The sequence below is a fragment of the Coffea arabica genome, chromosome 6c, assembly GCF_036785885.1.
Source record: "Coffea arabica cultivar ET-39 chromosome 6c, Coffea Arabica ET-39 HiFi, whole genome shotgun sequence".
NCBI classification, from domain to species: domain Eukaryota; kingdom Viridiplantae; phylum Streptophyta; class Magnoliopsida; order Gentianales; family Rubiaceae; genus Coffea; species Coffea arabica.
Window position 1 is genome coordinate 16,321,028 of NC_092320.1, and position 18,764 is coordinate 16,339,791.

General features: G+C 34.5%; 2 protein-coding genes across 13 annotated transcripts; one reads left to right on the forward strand and one right to left on the reverse strand.

The window, feature by feature from the left end:
- The first annotated feature begins 290 nt into the window (after positions 1 to 290).
- Positions 291 to 6,816, forward strand: LOC113691985 (nuclear transcription factor Y subunit A-6). Of its 10 annotated transcripts, none has more exons than XM_072053128.1 (6): positions 291 to 602; positions 2,663 to 2,968; positions 3,737 to 3,828; positions 5,458 to 5,523; positions 6,049 to 6,213; positions 6,332 to 6,816. In XM_072053128.1, the coding sequence occupies exons 2-6, from the start codon at positions 2,689 to 2,691 to the stop codon at positions 6,620 to 6,622; spliced, it is 894 nt and encodes a 297-aa protein (XP_071909229.1). In that variant the 5' UTR covers positions 291 to 602; positions 2,663 to 2,688; the 3' UTR covers positions 6,623 to 6,816. The 10 variants fall into 10 exon arrangements, 5 of the variants coding, with proteins under 5 accessions (XP_071909229.1, XP_071909228.1, XP_027066119.2 ...); XM_072053127.1 differs by having other exon boundaries at positions 293 to 602; positions 2,660 to 2,968; XM_072053130.1 differs by lacking the exon at positions 291 to 602 and adding an exon at positions 3,043 to 3,425 and having other exon boundaries at positions 2,830 to 2,968.
- Positions 6,817 to 10,169: 3,353 nt separating this feature from the next.
- On the reverse strand, positions 10,170 to 14,866 carry LOC113692763 (guanylate kinase 2). 3 transcript variants are annotated; one of them, XM_027211311.2, is made up of 12 exons: positions 14,727 to 14,866; positions 13,970 to 14,012; positions 13,766 to 13,873; positions 13,555 to 13,631; positions 13,333 to 13,462; positions 12,745 to 13,122; positions 12,037 to 12,158; positions 11,822 to 11,957; positions 11,690 to 11,735; positions 11,499 to 11,598; positions 11,328 to 11,425; positions 10,170 to 10,536 (listed from the first exon to the last, which is right to left on the reverse strand). In XM_027211311.2, exons 2-12 carry the CDS (start codon positions 13,970 to 13,972, stop codon positions 10,445 to 10,447), a joined length of 1,290 nt encoding a protein of 429 aa, XP_027067112.1. In that variant the 5' UTR covers positions 13,973 to 14,012; positions 14,727 to 14,866; the 3' UTR covers positions 10,170 to 10,444. The 3 variants fall into 3 exon arrangements, with proteins under 3 accessions (XP_027067112.1, XP_027067113.1, XP_027067111.1); XM_027211312.2 differs by having other exon boundaries at positions 12,745 to 13,107; positions 14,488 to 14,756; XM_027211310.2 differs by lacking the exon at positions 14,727 to 14,866 and adding an exon at positions 14,488 to 14,629.
- Between the last annotated feature and the right edge of the window lie 3,898 nt (positions 14,867 to 18,764).

Sequence of the window (18,764 nt, forward strand, 5' to 3'; positions counted from 1 at the left end):
CTAGTTGTGTAACCAATGTGTTCATAGGCAAATTAGATCTTAATTGTTAAATTAACCTTTTCATTTAAAATATTTTCTACTTTTTTGCACAGAAAATGACATCAAATTTGTTTATCCAGTCTGCATGATTGGGTAATATATAGGGTTACTATTTGAAGAAGGCATTGGACATTAACGTCATTATGGGCAAAATCTAGGGCGGAGTCTGTCCAAGCGGCAGCTGGAAGTCGTAATACCTGTCAACTGTTATTATTATTAAACTATTATATTAAACAGGGAAGGAAAGAAAGAAAGAAAGGGAAGCAGAAGACATCGCTGTCTTTAAGATTGATCCTAAGATTGAGTTGTACATTCGCATGCCACTCGATCGATCTGGTCACTCTCTCTTACCTTCGCTTCTCGATTCTCTCTCCTCTCCTTTTATCTACCTGCCAGTCTATGGCCGTCTTTCCATATTCATCATCATCTCCTGCTACGACAAAAACCCCACCTCACACGGCATTCAGAGACTGAAACAACTCCATCAACCCTCTTTTATCTTCTTAGCCTTATGGGATTGCATGCATGAAAGGGATCCAAAACCTGTTTGCTCATGATCTAGTGTAAGTCTTCTTGAGATTAATCCCTCTTCGATATCTGCATGTTTTGGTTTTTATATGTACTACAGTTTCTTTTCGACACTTTTGCTTAATTTGTTGGGGAGTTCATATATATATATATCTCTTCCTTTTTTAAAAAAAAAAAAAAAATAAAAATTTACGCATGTAGCAGAGTGTGATAATGAGTTGAGGATGCATAACTTAACTCCATTTCGTTTGGGGTTATGCATTTGTTAGTGGGCATTATTGTCTTGATCTTAACATCTACTAGTGCAACAAAGAAAATGGATCTTACCCTCGTTTTGAAAAACATTTTTTTGTCGTTGCAGTTTACAGTAATAAACTCCAAAAATAATTCTAAGACATCCCAATGATATATCTATGGTGTTAAGTTTTTCACATACACCACTTCGATCAGTAAAGTATTCTGTAATTTGACTTTTCATTTAGATATCAAGAGGAGTTCAGTTGTTAGGAGTATTCTATTGCGTGACCCGAAATGTGCTGCAACATATATAGATAGGTCTTCTTGCTTAGTTGCTGCAGGTAAATTTGCAACAGGTGATTGTGAAGAGACGAGGCTAAAATAGTAAGAATCAGTTATAGCTACTATTTACTAGTAGATTCAGGATTTTATCTCTTTTGGCAACTGAATAATTTAATACTCTAGATGGATGGAAAAGCAAACAAGAAGATGAGTTATGTCCAAAATCCGAAACTACGATCGCGTAAATAAAGTAAGCACAGAACAAGCCCGTAACCTCATAGGCCGATTTGCTTTGGTATCTCTTTGATGGATTATGTTTCACTTTTGTAGTCTCCAAAAATTTAGGAATATTGAAAGTTAGGATAGATGTTTTAAAAATCGGATCGGACCAGTTGATTCGATCGATCGAACCGTAAACCAACCGCGACATCGGTTCGATTTTATGAAAAACTCAAAAGTTAAAAAAATCAGTCGAAACCCGCGAACCGAAATGAACGGCGGTCAAGTCAGGTTTTTGAATTTTTTACTTGGGGCTTCAACTTTTTTTTTTTTTTTCCTAATGGCTGCTGACTTTTTTGGGCTTTTAGTTTCTATCAAAGCTTAACAACTACAACTAATTGTCTGCTACTAAAATTAAGTTGGTTGATGGGCCTTTTTTCTCAAATTAAAAACAAAAAAACTTACCTAGCCCAACTTAAAAGCAAAATAACTAATCCAACTAAAAACTAAAGAAACTTTCAATCGTCTTTCCTCCTGTAAGAATTTTCACCTCCAGGCCCGCTTGACAAGCCTCGCTTATCTCCATTTTTTACCCTCTTCTCTTCTATTTTTTCTTTTACATTATTGATGATGAAGATGATAATGAAGTTGAGCTCAATAGATAAAGAAACACAATTGTTTTCCCTTTCCTCTTCTATCTTTTGTTTTCATATTCATATTTTTCTCCTTTTTTTTGGAGTTAATTTTACAAATCCTATCAAATTTGTTCTTCAGTTGGGAAAGTTAAACTCGTCCTTGTTTAATTTAAAATATTGGATAGATTTGTTCATAATTTTGTTGATTCTTTATTTCTTTATGAAATGCTTTTTCTTTTATTTGGCCGATGAATGAGAAGGTAACAGATTAGTAAATCTTCTCCATAAGATATTACAAAATTTAGGATTTTGGCGTTGATTTTATATATTTCTGCTTATTTGTTATCTTTTATTTTTAAAAATAATAAATAAATAAATAAAATCAATGAGCTAGGATTGAACCGGTCGAACCTTGACTCGGCCACTTTACCGGTTCGATCACCGGTCTGAGTTCCAAAATATTGGTTAGGATCAAGTAGGAAATCGACAATTTTAGAGCAAAACTAATGCGGTCCAAAAATTCTACTGTATTCAACATATTTTAAAGAGTTCTTTTGGGGAAAAAAATACCGAGGAATTCGATGAGAGATGCTTTCCTGAATGTAACTGAACCATCATGAGTCGCCCCACTTCCATGAAATTTAATGCTAAGAACACGGTCTTTGAATTTTTTTTTATTTAACGCTAACACATCCTGGTAATTTTGTTGTTATCATCAGCAGATTACAGCAGAGTAAATATCAAAACTATGCGGGAAAAATCAGGCACATTTGACAAACTGGAGTCCGCTGTGAAAAGCATTTCACATGCATCAACTGATTCACGGAGTTATTTGAGTGGTTTCGAAAATAACAGTAGTGTCTCCACAGAAGTATTAGTGTTTGGTAATAGCAGATCAAGTCTAACCTTGCCTAGCCAACAAAATGCTGGACTGGTGACAACATCTAATGAATTAGAAGCAAAGTTTTTGGAGAAAAGTGGAGGTGAAATATACAGAGAAGTGGAAACTGCAAAGTTCCTAGAATCAGGTACTAAGGATTTATAGTAGTATCAACACGCTTCCTGTATTTTCCCGCTTTCCAATTTTAATTTTGACTTGCAGGATGTAACAAGTGATTCTTTCTAAGTCTGGCCTTTTTTAAGATCCAATAGCAGTTTGGTGATTGCTGTTGCTTCTTAACGATGGTTGGTTCATTTAAATGTGTATAAAAAAGCAAAAATAGAGCACACTCAAAATGTCATTTTTTGAGTCTCAACAAGACGTATGTTGCTTGCAAAAGGGAAGAAAGGAAAGCTCTGAAAGGGACATTTTTGTTTTGTTTCCATCGCCAATATGTTTGATGCTGTATCCATTGTGCTTCTTGTGTTCTTTTGGCACTTTTGTGGAAGTGGCTGATAGGTGAATTTGTTTATACCATATGTACCAAAAGTTAAAGCGAACGTCTTGGAACAACCAATGTCTTACCATTCGAAGGCTCCTCTTGGGTAACTTCTATCAATTAGTGTTTTAAAAAGTTCTTAATGTATGCTTGTCTAATTGTTGTCTTCCACTCTCTGCCATTGACATCCTTATTATGATTACACCACATTACTATAATCTTTCCATTGACATTCAATTCAATGTTAATCTTGTGTATTCTTTAATTTGTGAGTAAAATAAAGAAGTAGTTCATTAGTTTCTTAAGTGTAGTATAAGGGCTATGTCTTCTTTTTGCTACAATGAGCAATCACAAGTACTTGCTGATTTACATGATACGGATGTCAAGATAATTTTTTTTTTTGGTCTGAATGTTTAGACCAAAATAGTGCACAAGAACTTCTCAAATTCTCAAGTATAGCTTCTCCGACGATGAGCGAACATCTAATACCAGTTACTCAACTGAAACTTGTAAGCAATCATCCAATGTATTTCTCTTCCTTCTTCCAACGTACATATGTGAGAATCCATGGCTTCCATAATTTAATTGGAATTTTTGTTTGCATCTAAAATTAATATGTTTCTTTCATGAACCTGAAATTATTATTGTCATTGTCTTTCTAATAAATCTTTGCTTTTTTTTTTTTTTTTTCTCTTTTCCTGTCCCTGGCATGCACAACATATCCTTGTCCAGAATCATCTTTCTGGGGTAATTCGCATGATCATGGTCAAACTTGGGTATGTAAGCCGGGCTCTCTCCTCTATATACACATTTTGGATATATGCTTGGTTTGAATCTGCATTTTCTTTGTGCCTGCTAATGTTGATGCTGTGAACGTGGTCAGTCTCTGTCTTGAGCATTCTTCTTGGTCCACTGCGATCATTGCAGAATTAGGGGTTTCAATAGCTTTTTTGTTCCATGAATTTGAAAATCCTTAAAGAAGTTACTCCGATTCTTGATTTATTTCTTTGTGCACTGTAAACTAAACTTGTTATGCTCAAGCATTTGCTATGCATGATGCGTTAATAATTTTTTGCTTCACTGGATTAAGCATTAATACGAATGAAACTGTCTAGAGTGACTCCAAATCTTAACAGTTTTTGCTGGCTTTTGTATCTCCATGTGAAAGATATGTGAAAGATAGATTGATCAATGTCACTTCAGAAATCTAAATGTCATCTCAGGAACATCAAGTTTTGAGACATGGACAACTATAATCACTAGAACTACTGAACATTGAACAGGGCTTGATTCAAGGTGATAATTAGTGGAACTGCAACCAATAATTTCAAATTTGCGTAAATTACAGCAACTAACAAGTCATACTTGACTATATATAAACTATAACATCAGATTTGATTTGCAGAACAGATATCCAACTATTATATACAGAAGCTTCATTAGTTTTGCTGAGTAGTCTTGAAAATTGCCGTACAAAGATTCAGGTAGAAGTAACAAAAAACTAACATATCATCAACATAAACATAAAGCAGGAGGAGCCCTTTTGATGTTACCTTTTACATATATTTTCTGAATTACCCTTGGCCTTCAGCCTAACACAATATGAGAACTTAAACACAAAACAAGATTCTCTCTCCAATTAGAGGATATATGCAATGGCAGTGACAAATGTCCTAGGTATGCTGATCAGCAAACTAAAGTAGTAGTTAAAAAATTGATTCATTGACTTGGAACTTTTCTTTAAGTAACGATATCCTCAGCTCTAATGTTATCCTTAAATCTTTTTTGTACTTAATGCAACTTAGCAATGATGAGTATGATTATTGCTGGATTTGCTGTTGGAGATACTGTACTACTAGTGCTTCCAGATATAAAAGGTTCTTTACTAATGTGCTTAACGGCCTTTGATTTATAAAGTGCCTGATAACTAGGATGTAATGGATAACAATGGGTGGCCATCTTAGAATTAAACATATCTAGTGGATGAAGAAACATATTATTTTTGGTGTGCAATTAAATATTTTGGAAGAAGACTACATCAACATAACTTACCAGAAAGAACAAAACCAGTGAGAGAGATTTAGATAACAGTTTTCATTTGGATGTTTTATGTCTTCACCTGAAAATTTTTTTTCCAGGAAAATGGCATGCGTGGAAAAAGTGATTCTGGCAACCGTTTCCTGCTTTCAGATGACAGTTTAGAGGTTGTTAATATAGCGTAGAATATTTTTTATAACAAATTTACACTCTATCCGAGTTTAGATCTAGTTGACTGCATGGATATAAGGTAACATCTATAATGGTCTGATGGCATTGAAGAATTATGTGTTAGTTTGATTGTAAAGTATGTTTAATGTGTCATAAGTGCATCAATCAGTCTACGCCAAGCAAGTGGTACGGTATCCATGAGAAAAGGGGGCGGGACCTAAAATCCATCAATATTTTCATGAGTTGGTTGAAAGGATGATATGCAAATGTATTTTACTAAAGAAATGCTTCTAAGAGCTGATGAGATTTAAACTACTTTTCGTCCAGCATAGGGGCACGCTGTATGGAATTTCTGATGTGGAGCTGAGTGGGGAGATTGATTCAGTTATCTTCCTTCTGTTGTTTGATCTGTTTGCGAGGAGTATAACACAAAGACTTTCCAGTTTCAGAGACAGCTTAGTTCAGCACAAACTTTTCTTTTTGTCCTAATGTAATGTTTTACATAATATTTTGTGTTTTAGGTGCATCCAGACTTGCAAAGTATGCACGACTCTAGGTTGGCATTGCCTCTTGAATTGGCGGAGGAACCAGTGTATGTGAACGCGAAACAATACCATGGGATTTTAAGGCGAAGACAACTGCGTGCAAAGGCTGAGTTGGAAAATAAGGTGGCGAAAGCTAGAAAGGTTGGTTTTAGCTTTTGTTTAATTGATCTCAGTGGATCATGTGATACACTCTCCAGCATCTACTGATGGTTTTAGAGATCATGTTGTATGATTAAGGCTTCTGTTGCTTGCTTTCCAGCCGTATCTTCATGAATCTCGACACTTGCATGCTATGAGAAGAGCCAGAGGTTGCGGAGGCAGGTTCCTGAGCAAAAAGAATGTTGATAAATCAGATAGCCGTGCTGCTTCCAAGAAGAGCATCGATTTTAATGCTACGCCCACAGAGATGAAGGATTCACTTGGTTCTCAGCATCCCTTTTCCAGCACTTCTCAGAAGAGCTGTAACGAAGTGAAGGGGTTTCTGCTCCAAGAAATGCAGAACACAAACACTTTTGAATGGGGATATCAATACCATTGTAAAACTCAATAACTACCAATAGGGACTTCCAGGTAGCCATCGGACTGGAAAGTTGGGATGGAGAAATTCCTCACCACTGCTAAAAAGTGTCTTTTAGCTTGATACAGTGTTGATAGCTTGTAAAGTTGTGTGTGATACTGTGACACATTCTGCAGCTGTGAAACGGGCGTTTCTATAAGAGGGATGGATTGTTCTTACGAGCAAAATTTTGGTCTGAGAGTTTCGGTTGTACAGTTAACGTATTTCTGGTGGCATATGAACCAATTACTGATGTATTTAGCAGTATGGCTGCAGCTGCTTAGCTATCAAAACAATCTTATGACACTATAATTTTTAGCCTAAAATGCACTTCTTGTTTAAGGCCAATGTTTCATAGGCGGGATGGACCTCGAACTTTGCTGCTTCCAGCCTCCCCATTTCCTTTACAATGTAGACACGGCACAAGGTTGTGTGTGAAACTTTTTGGAAAAATATTTTTGCAAAACTACGACTACGTTTTTCCAAAATACAGTGATGTGTAAAATGCTTGAGGCTAAAGTGAATCGAGCTAACTTGTTGAGAGCTTGTCAGCCTGCTCAATCACTAATCACTAATACGGTCGAGTTGAGTTCGACAAGTTTTTTGGTCGAGTTTGAGCTGTTTAATACTTGAGTTGACGAGCTTTTTAGTGAAATTTGGGCTATTCGATACTTGACATAAATGCTCTTGGGGCCTAACAACATATATTCCTTTTATTTTATTTTTTATATGTATTTAGAGTAACATATATACATATATATATTATCTATTATAAAAAATAATTATTATAATTCATTTCAATTTAATTTGAGGTTAATTAGGTTCGAATTCAAGCTCATTTATACATGTACTTGAATTCGAGTTGGACATTGAATGTTCAAGTTTGACCTAGCAAAGCGAAGTCAAGCCCAGTTGGAACCCATTCTTGGGTTTTTGCGGCCTTGTTTGAGGCCATAGTAAAACATTTTTGGGGAATTGGGGGAGTATGTGTTCATTGCTGGATTTTTTTTTTGTTATTATAAAACTCAAGTCAGATTACTCTAGATTCCAGCAGTCAGAAATCTGAACTGTTTTGAGCTTTGTAGTTAAAAAAGTCACTAGTAAGCTTGGAAAAAAAAAACATTTGGACTCCAAATTTTCCTAAGAGTGATGCTCTTGGTTACTAGGTCAAGGAGTACACGGTAAAATTGTAAATTGCAAAATTGTAAGGCAATTCTGAAATTGTAACGAAGGTAAAAATTTTAAACTACTACTGCTCTGGACTGTAAGACCAAACTTTTAAAGGGATTGAGCAAAATCTTGGACCAAATCAAAACCGTTTATCAGGTTCTTCATCAATTCAAAAAAACATGAGTGATGAGTGGATGTTGGGGTTGGAATCAGTAAAGGCAAGAAAGGAGGACTGACCAAATCCAAATCAAATGGACTCTGTCACCAGCACCAGCAATGTATCTATGGTGGTAAGATGTTTGGTTCAAGCAATCTATTCATTTCCTAGTACCAACTACCAACCAAATTTGCAAAATTAGTTGATTCCTAAGTCTCCAAGTCGAAAATAAAACCAAAAAAAAAAAAAGGAAAGGAAATTTTGACTTCTATTAACTCTAATGCTCTTTCACATCTTGTTTTGTTTATTTGTTTATTTTCTGATTCAAGTGAAACTCTTAGAAGCGTAAGAACACCCTCCTCTCCCCAAAAAAAAAAAGAGAGGAGACGAAGGAGAAGAAGGAGCAGTCTTGGTAGAGAAAGGGGACGAGTTACATATGTTCTTATCAGTTGGATTGGATTTTGGAAGCACGTTTCTATGCATTTAGAATGCAAAAAATGGCCTTGTTTAGCAGGCAAGTTTTTTATCAAGTTTGTCTGCTACAAGTAACTTTAGCTACACTAATCTCAAAAATTTCAAGCTATACATTTCAAAATATTAAAAAATGTACACATTTTAATTTTTTTTTTAAAATTCTACAGTAAACTACAGTAAAAAAAATTTAGACAAACATCCAAAAAATTCACTTGGTATTATGAAAAACATCTGAATGCCTATTTTTTTTTTTTAAAAAATATTATTATACTTGAAATATAAATACGTTTTTTTTTAACTGCCTTCTCATTTCACATGTATCAAATCATAAAAAATATATTAATAAATATTTCAACTAATAAATCCAAACACAATAATGATTGTAAAACTCTTGCGTAGAAGAAAGTAAGATTCCTTAACCGAAGAAACAACGACAATTAAAGAAAAACTAGCAGGAAATTTCCTAGAATTTTCAAACAAAAGACATGTCTTAATTATCATCAGGTCCACCTTCCAATATCAGTCAACACTAGCTTTGAAAAGCTTGTACCAAAGAAGAAAGCTTACTAATGCCGGCAAAATTTGGCAACTTGTAGCGGGAAGATAATAATAGCAGGCCGGACAGACATGTGGCCACTTGCAAAATTCTGAAAATTTGAGGGGCCCATTTGGCCTCTTCGACAATCATAACAAAATTCTTTTCTAGGGCCCCCCCTCTTGAATGGGCCAATTCTACATCGAGTATCCTATGATAAAACGAGGATACAGCACTGCGGCTGGGCTGTCTCCGTCACTTGTCAAGTTGGATCTCTCCCCCACCCCCAGGCCCCAGCCACCGCCCTGAGCTTTTAGAAAGAATTTGAAAGTCCTGTTCAACGCTTCTAGAAGACTATTGCAAAATTACTTAATTCCTTGGGCCAAAACTTCAATTTGGTCCCTCAAATTTACAAGTTTTGTATTGACCTTCCAAGAATAACATAAAATCCTAAATTGGTCCTTTTAGTTGAAAAGTTTCAACTTGGTCATCCAAAATAGCGTGAAGTCTCAATTCGTGCTCTCAAAAACTAAAAGATCAGAAGAAGGATTGGATTGAGTAGTAAGATGACGGAAATTGTAAGTAGAAGATTTTGAATTCAAAACATTCTACTTATCAAAACACAAATCTAAAAGATTATCAATTTGAAGTTTGAAATTCAGAAAACAGTTTAAACTTGATCTTCCAAACATACATATAATGGTTGGATGCATCACCTTTTAACTTTTTATCAAAGGATTCTATTGTAAAAATAAAACCTAAGCAAGGCCATCTTATTAGTCATTCTACAACAAAAAGCTTTCTTCTTTTTTCCCTTAAATGATGGTAAAGGTCCGTTCATTTGAGATTCCTAACACTTCCTTGTTCTTTAAGGGTAGTTGCAACTTGGGCACCACTTGGATATGTTAAGGTAGATTTATCATAGGCATCCAATTAAGGAGTTGATCCACACATTCATCCCAACAGCCTTGCTTGATTGCTTGCATGTGATTGATATATCACTACCAAGTTCAAGTTTCTGTTCAACTGCAATTCTTCCAGCTCAGGGAAGATTATTAATTCTTGAAGCAAACGTGTTGTGGTGATTGACACTATTGTGGTCCATGAATTATGACCCACCGTGCCTCCTTTGCAAGAAGTCACTGGGGAAATTCCCTTCCCACTATTGTTTGATCCGTTTGATGGTAAAATTTGCCAAACAACTGTTTCTTCACGGACAACTTGCTTGTTTCTGTGTATATCACAATTTTCTCACTACTTTTGATGGACAGTGCCAAAAGCGCGATTATTGTCGGCATACATACTCTGCTACACCTAGAAATCAAATATTGTGCCTCGTGCAGCCATCATAAATCAAATCAATTGTGATTTGAAAGATCAGGGATTTGTAATCCGCTGTTCATCATGATCATCTTCTGGCTGTTACACTACTGAATTCTTGACCGTAATTAGTTGCTAGACATCTGTGATCTTCATTCGCTCACTTCATGATCGACGGTCCTTCACCTTCAATTTCATACTCTTGAATCACTTCAACTTCATGCAAGTGCTCTCCATCTCCTTCTACAGCCACTTTATTAGCAAGTTATTCATGTTAGTTTGGGAATTTCAAGACTGTTTTAAACCACACATAATTAGCATAAAGTCCACTAAAAAGCGCAGTTTTAGTTACATCAGGTTTTGTCAATTATGGTGAATACCATGGCAAACATAATCCAAACAAAAGACAGAGTTGGATCATGCTATGATGATACCCTGTTATGGCAAGGGAACACTTTTGAGTTAATTTCTAGACAGTGAAGGGAGTTAATTTCTTGATCTGGCCAAGCAATTAGCAGCCCATTTTGTACACTCTAAAGGCAACGCAAAGTGCTAGATCAACAGTATTTTTTCACCCAAAAAATTGAAAAGACCAACCAGGATAAAGAAGTCGAATACATGTCCATGCATGAGGGGGAAAAAAATAAACACGAATAATAACTCAAAAGATGCATGCCCAAATAAATCCCTCCATGGTTCAAGACTCAAGACGTCAATCTTTTTCCTTCATCATCTCTCAAAGTAAAAGGAAAAGGAGCAAGAGTTTGAGGCTAGAAGCTCAACCAATATATATATATATATATATGGAGTAGGCATTCTATCTACTGTGTGGCAGGAGGTTAAAAGTTGAAATGGTTACCTCTCCAAATCATCTATGCTTTAGAAAAATGACTTTTCAAAGTAAAACTGATTCTTTATGGGAATCAGAACTTCAGAAAAGCTTCAACTTGTCTTAGGTTAACTGAAAAGAAAAAAGACTGAAGAAGAGAGGAAAGAGAAAACTAAAGTCAAGTAGAAAATTGATGTTGGCTAAGGTTTATGACCATTTATGCCATTTGTCATTGAATCACTGGTATAAATATCGAGCCCTCTTGTCCTTCCTGGTGCCCCTCCTTTGAGTGAGGACAAATCCAGCAAAAATCTGCACGTAAGTTCCAAAAGTTAGAAATATTCATGGGACATCAAGAAGACAGGCCTACCTGTAAACCACATACATGTTTTTGGAAGCTCTTTCTCGAGTGCCACAACTTATGAGAATCTTCTTATCAATCTTTGATACCGAATGGTCCCTTGGCAAGTCGACTAATGGCGGAGCTGCAACAGAAAGTACCCGCTTTAGATAAATAAAATCTCTAGTTGGAACTAAAAATGAGGCACTCAAAAGAATGTACAAGACAAGGCATACATGATTCATTTATTATCTCCACAGCTTCATCAAGGTCCAACAGTTTCTACATCAATAACAAGATAAATTGTGAGCATAAGATTTAAGAGGGGCGATGTGGAGTGAATGGCAATCTGGAGGATGAGAGCCAACCTTAAGGCTCGCATAACAAGTCTCCAGGTCATCATTCACCAACATGTGATCAAAGAGTCCTTGTGACTTGGCTTGTTCAAGCTCAGCCTTTGCATTTTGTAGTCGCTTTTGGATCTGTTGTTCAGTTTCAGTTCCCCTGTCAAAGTCAATAAACTTCATCTCAATCCAACAGATGATGTGAGGACAGCAAAATTTGAATGTCTAGGTGAGCCCACCTTGCACGAAGGCGCTTCTCAAGCTCCTCAAACGAGGGAGGACAAACAAAGATGAAAATGGCTTCAAGAGAACTAGCCCTCACGGACCTTGCCCCTTGAACATCAATATCAAGGATGCATCTCTACACAAAATCATACAAGACCATTTTCAATGTTGCAATACTGAATTTAGCCATGCACTTAATTTTGACTACGAGATACTGGCATAATCATGATGGACTGTAATCACCTATGGATGCTTATCACATCAAACCATGACGCCATTCGTTTTTTCATCTTCTATCCAACGAATATTGATCCCAAGGGCATATCAACTCATTAAAGCTCCAAATTTTGTAGTGATTTAGCAAAAACAGGATTTTTAACAGAAACTGAATATGAAACATTGATGAAACAGGAATTTAACCAGTCAGGTTGTGTCAAGAATCTAACTTAAAGGTGACAACCAAAAAGTAAAGGCTCCAAAGTTGCTAACAGACATCAAAACTACATATTGGAACCAAAGGAGGTATCGCATAGGAAAGTGCAAGTTTAGCTGATTTTGTGAAGCTATTGACTAAGGTCAGCTAAATAACCTGTAATGAATGGTATTTTATCTACCGAATGATCTGTTTGATAGTCTCTTAATATCAGATCCCATATTGGTCATAAACACCATTTTTCTCTGCTAATTTAATCAGGAAGACACAACAAGGGTTGCCAATTTACCTTTCCAGCGTCTGCAACCACCTCAACCGCTTCTATGCTGGTTCCATAGAGATTTCCATGAACTTCAGCAAACTCAAGAAACTTTCCATCTCTAATCTCTTCCGCCATGACGCTTCGTTCAGTAAAATGATAGTGGACCCCATTCTGCTCTCTCTCCCTCGGAGCACGGGTAGTATGGCTCACAGAAAACCCAAATGTTGATGGAAATTCTTTCATCAGTGCAGATATTAAGGTACCCTTACCAACTCCAGAAGGCCCACTGATAACGATTGGCTTTTTAGCATCACCTACAACTCCTTTGCTCCATGCAACCACCTCAGTTCCAAATTCCTTTCTCTTCTCTTGGACAAAGGGTGTGTCTACCTGTTCATGGTGGATCTATAGCATAAAAAACAGAACCATGTGCACTGACCAAACTTCAGAAAACAAATCCGTGTGCATTAATTACAGAATCTAAACTGACCATCTTAATTAAGGCTCCTTAAGATATTTTACGCCAATCGCCATTTAACTTTTATCAAACCCAGCCAAGATCCATATCTAACAGCCACGAAAATCAAAAAAACAAAAGCACCACTATTTACCAACCTCAAGGAACCAAAAGCAGTCATCTGGGCTAGAATCCCCCTTGAGAATGAAAATCCGATCCTCATTCAAAATCACAGCTGAAATCACTTCAGATGGTTTCGGTCTTGTTCCCAATACAGTGGGTGTAACCCTTGAAATATAAGCAAAATTAAATCACCCAACATCTATAATTCATAAAGTTTAAAAAAAAAAAAAACTTTATATTTCAGAATCAAAACTCACCATCCTCCAGTACGTTTATCAGAAACCCGAACTCCAATCGTGGATTTTGATCCATGGTCAGTCCCACCAATTAAATACTGATTTAAACCAAAAATATATATATATAAAAAAAGGAACAAAGCAATCATTCAGAATTGCCATCACCTGATTAAGTCACAAAAGAAAGTTATATTGTAGAACTGCATTAAATACATATAAGGGAGCACCATACTGTTTTATTTCCAACATTAACAACCGTATTGTGGCCTTCGGATTTCAAGTCAAATCCATTAGGATAATCTCCAGGTAGATCATCTGCAACGAAAGCTGGAGCTCCCCCCTGAATTTTGCAGCAAGATATAGATCAGATCATGACAAACCAATCACTATAATTCTATGCATTCCAATAAAACCAATCGAAGATCATAGAACTCACCATAGATACAAAAAGCTTTCCTCTTTTTCAACGTAATCCCTGACTGAAACACGAAACAAGATTTCCAATAAATCCCTGATCCTAGATCTTACATTGCAACGAAATCTTTCAACTCAGTAGACAAGTGCTCAGATTGATATAAAAATTTAGAATGCATCCCAAGTTTCCATTTTAATGCCTTTTCCTTCTTGAAGGGTCAAAGTTCTCTCTCTCTTTTTTTTTTTGGATTGATTTCAAAATCAATGCTAAAACCCCACCTGGAAACGCCATGTGATAAAAAAGTTCATATAAAAAAAAGCCCTGATGCTAATTTATCACGTTGTTCGACACAATGTAAAATACCACAAACATAACAACAACAAAACAATATATCAAACACATTGTGCTGCCTCATAAGGAATTACGTCCGTGTTTGTTTATGCAGAGCTGGAAGAAGGAAAATAACATAAAAAAACAACCTTAATACAGCACAGCCTAATCATAAACTCATGATTTGAGGTCAAGGGATTATCAAATACCTGCTACAAAAGGGAGGGGCAAGAAGCTAGATTTTTTCTTTTTCTTTTCTATATATGTATATATATAATCTTTTGAATGAATATAAACGGAAGTAGAGTATTTTCGAGAAAGGGTCAGTAAAGGAAACCACTTTGAGTGATGAATTCAACTTAGATAAAGATTCCCCACTCCCCAGTTGTCAAAGGAAAGCCGGCAAAAGACCAGAAACTTTGACGAGGAAGAGGAAGTTGGAAGAAACCTTAAGGAGCATGGGCTTTATTTGTAGCCTAAGCAAAGGAGGTGATGGGGAAGCGGAGCTAGAAGGCAGGGCAGGCGGGGTGGGGGCCAACGCCAACAGAAGGAAGGACTTAGGAGAGCGGTGGCTTTTTGGTCTCATTCAGTTCACGCAGTGGACACGACCAGGTCGGCTTCCTTTTTATATTTTCTATTCTTGAAGAAAAAATTCCTCAAATTAGGGCAAATTTCGGCAATATATATATATATTGGTTTTAATACGGAGGCTTCCGTGAAAGTTGAGGACTTGGGGGCCTTGGGGATGTAGAATTGGAATCCTAGCCCACGAGCAAAGTAATAAATGTTATCCTTTGAGCTAGGGCTGCAAATGAATCGAACCGCTGGCTCTAGTCGAAATCGAGCTCGAACTCGAGATCAAAATATTAAGTTCATTAGTTCGCGAGCTCCAGTATATATATATATATATATATTTTTTAAAATTTTTTATTTTAAGTATATATATTTTTTATTTTTTATTTTAAGTATATATATATTTTATAGTTTTTTAATTTTAATAGTAAAATTACATATATATTCTTAATATTTTATTATTTATTAAGAAAAAAATATTATTTTTATTTATTTTTTAAAAATAAAATAATTTTTTTTTATTTTTTTCAAGCTTGAGCTTGAAATTGTCAGCTCGTCGAGCTCGAGCTTGAGTTTGAGTTCAATGAAATTATGTCGAGACTCGACTCGATTAGACCAAAACTTGACTCGACTCGACTCGACTCGTTTGCAGCCCTAGTCTAAACCACTCATTCTATAGATGGTTTACAAATGAATTTTGTTTGATTTCTCAATTTACCCGCAAAAAAAATTCCAATGTATGTGCAGAATTCTAGTATTAAGTTAGATAATAAATTCAATTTTCCATCTCTTTTCATTTTTCAGTTAATTACCTACTTATTTTAATCTATGCTAACTCTTTTTTTTTTTTGACATGTGATGCATACTTATCCTTTTTTTTTTAATGTAATCGACAATAATCCTAAATCAGGTACATGTTAAAACTAAAGTATATATAAAAATTGTCCGTAATAACAAAGTTTCAAAGTATGCTTATATAAGCATTAAAATATTTTCACTTAGAAAAAAAAAAAAAAAAAGAGATGAGCATTACTACATCGTAAGTATTTTCGGAGAATGTAAAAGCGGCATTAATAAAAGAGAACAGTGTTACTCCTACATAATAAGTATTTATCGTTAATGATATTTAACTGGAGGATAAGAAAGTTAAGAATGTAGCAAAAGAAGTAAATTGGCCAAAAAATAAATAATGCCAAGTTTGATAATTTAATTTTAATTCAACACTTATATTTTGTGGGTTTAAAGCGTAATATGTTCAAATGTGTTTGCTAACAAAAAAAAAAATATATTATATTAATTAATTAATTGGTTCGTAATTGTTTAGGCAAAATTATTCAGAACAATAAGAAATAAGTGAATAATTCAATAACTTAATACAAAATAAGGCTTGTACAAATATTTTTATTCACAGAGATTACACTAGTTATGTTGAATATATAAGTCAAACTTCAAGAATATCCCTGTACTTGCCATGGACAGGACAATTGACAAATAGTAAAGTTGGCTAACCTCCTCCGGACAGAATCCCTAACTTGTTCAAAAGTCCTTTTATTCGTCAGTATCTATACAGAATTTTCAAATGATGCGGATCCAAATTGTAAATCGAACAGAATTTTGCACTTTACTTTTCGTTGTGGTAGATGCTGGCCATTTGACAAATTGATGAGTTTTGTGGCAAATTCAGAAATTAGAAGCTTCTAACGTCAAATTTGGCATTGTTTAGATTGCAGTTTTCTAGAAGAATAAATATTTATTTTACACATTTATCATCTGCCTTTTAATTTCATATACATCGCATCTTAAAAAGTGTTACAGTAATTTTTTTTTTAATTTACAAAACACTCTTAACATAACCAAAGGTTTTTGCGCTTTAGTTCTACTATTCTAGTTCAATAGTTATTCTTTTTTTTTTTTTTTTTGAGAAAATGACATGTTTCATCATTCACATTTCGTAAAAATATTCTTTTCGTCCCTCACTTTTAAAATAAAGCAAATTCATCCCTAACTTTTAAAAGTGAGGAACGAAAAGAATATTTTGTGAAATGTGAATGATGAAACCAATCATTTTAAAAGGTGTTACAATAATTGTTCATTTTATATTTTTTGAGCTTCGTGCAAGTATTGAGATCTACATTTTATTTTGGAATCTCAATTATTTGCATTTCAACATTTTCTTTAGGTTTTGGACAGACGCAATTAATACGTTTACCCTTCAATGCAAGGGAAGTTTCTTCGTGGGAACTTTCAGAATTTGTGGCTTCTTGGTTGACTAGTAGACTACAATTAATCTGTGGTTCTAGAAGCAATTTATTGTAGCACTGATTTTGACGTAAATTTTCACAAGAATTTTGATGTAACACTCTTTTTTTTTTGGGTAATAAAAAAGTTTGGGTGTATTTTGTCTCTCTATACATTTAATACACATGATATAATATAGTATTTAATAATCCAATAACGTGCATGGACTAGATTTATTGCACATGGTACGAACAAAGAATTATTTCGCTATCCATTGAAATTTACCGCTTGGGTCGGGCTTTGTCCTCTGTGTTAAATTCAAAGTCTATTTTATCTTTATTTATGATAATGAAATATACTCCAAATATACAGGTTATACTTGGGTTATCAGTAAATAAAACCTACATCTCAACATTTGAACTTGATTTTGGATTTTAATCCGTTCCATGTAAGTTAAAAAAATAAATAAAATGGTACTTCCAAAATCACTCACATTGAGGAAACTGCTTCCTTGAGTCCTTTACCCATTTTCATTGGGATAATTTAATTTCAGAAACCTCCTCCCCTGAGGTTGCTGATAGTTCATTTGGCGCTCTTAAATTTAAAAAAAAAATCTTAATTGTCTCCCTCGTCTTGGGGCTTTTGTATCATGTACAGCTCATTTTAAAATATAATATTAACAAATTCATTTTGGAACAGTAAATATAATCTCATTCTAAAGTTGACTTTTTATTGTCTTACTTTTTATTACAAAATGGCGAGTATTATTAATAACAAGTAAAACATAAAAACAAAAGGTATGAAACTTCATTGTAGTAGTTTCTTTACTATAAAGTGTTTTGAGTTAATTTAAGATGTTTTATAAATCTTTTACATGTTTTGAATTTTCTGATTTTTCCAAATTGAAGGCTTGAAAAATAAAAAGATATAACATGCTAAAAATTATATATAAACTTGTTTGATTGATTTTAAGCTGGTGTAAAAATATATTCTCATGGCTGTAAATTATTGGAAGTTATTTTTAAGAGATTGTAAATTATTCATAATTTTAAGTAATTTAACATTTCTTGTTCAAACCAATGACACAAAAACTATTAAAGAGTTTTTTTTTTATCTTGTTATCAATTTTTTAATTTTCATTATAGAACTACATTGATCAATTGACAAAAATAAAGATATAAATTTGGTGCATTATGATAATTAAGAAATCACACGAAAAGGGCAAATTTGAAATGAAATTGTACTCTTTCTTTTAAAATGAGTGCCACATGAAATTGTCAGAAATTTTAGGGGTGGTTCTAAAATTATCCATTTTTCATTATCTAAAATGATATCTCTACTTTATTATTATTTTTTAAAACAGTATTAGTTGATCCTATAGTGTCCCATGAAGGAAAAGGACGTAATTTCCCCTTGTAAATTTCTATGTAACTGTAAATTGTACCATATTTATTTCTATTTAGTTGTACAAAACATCCAAAGTCAGTTATTTATGAAAATTAACATGATCTGAGAGGGGGTAAATTTAGTTTTAATTTTCATAATTTATATGACCATTGGCTATTGAGCATAAAAAATCTAGAGGTGATCCATTGGAAAAAAGCCTTTTCACATTGATGTGATTTTAATCCTCATATACCTAAAACCTACTATTCTTCTTTGCTCATTCAAAAAT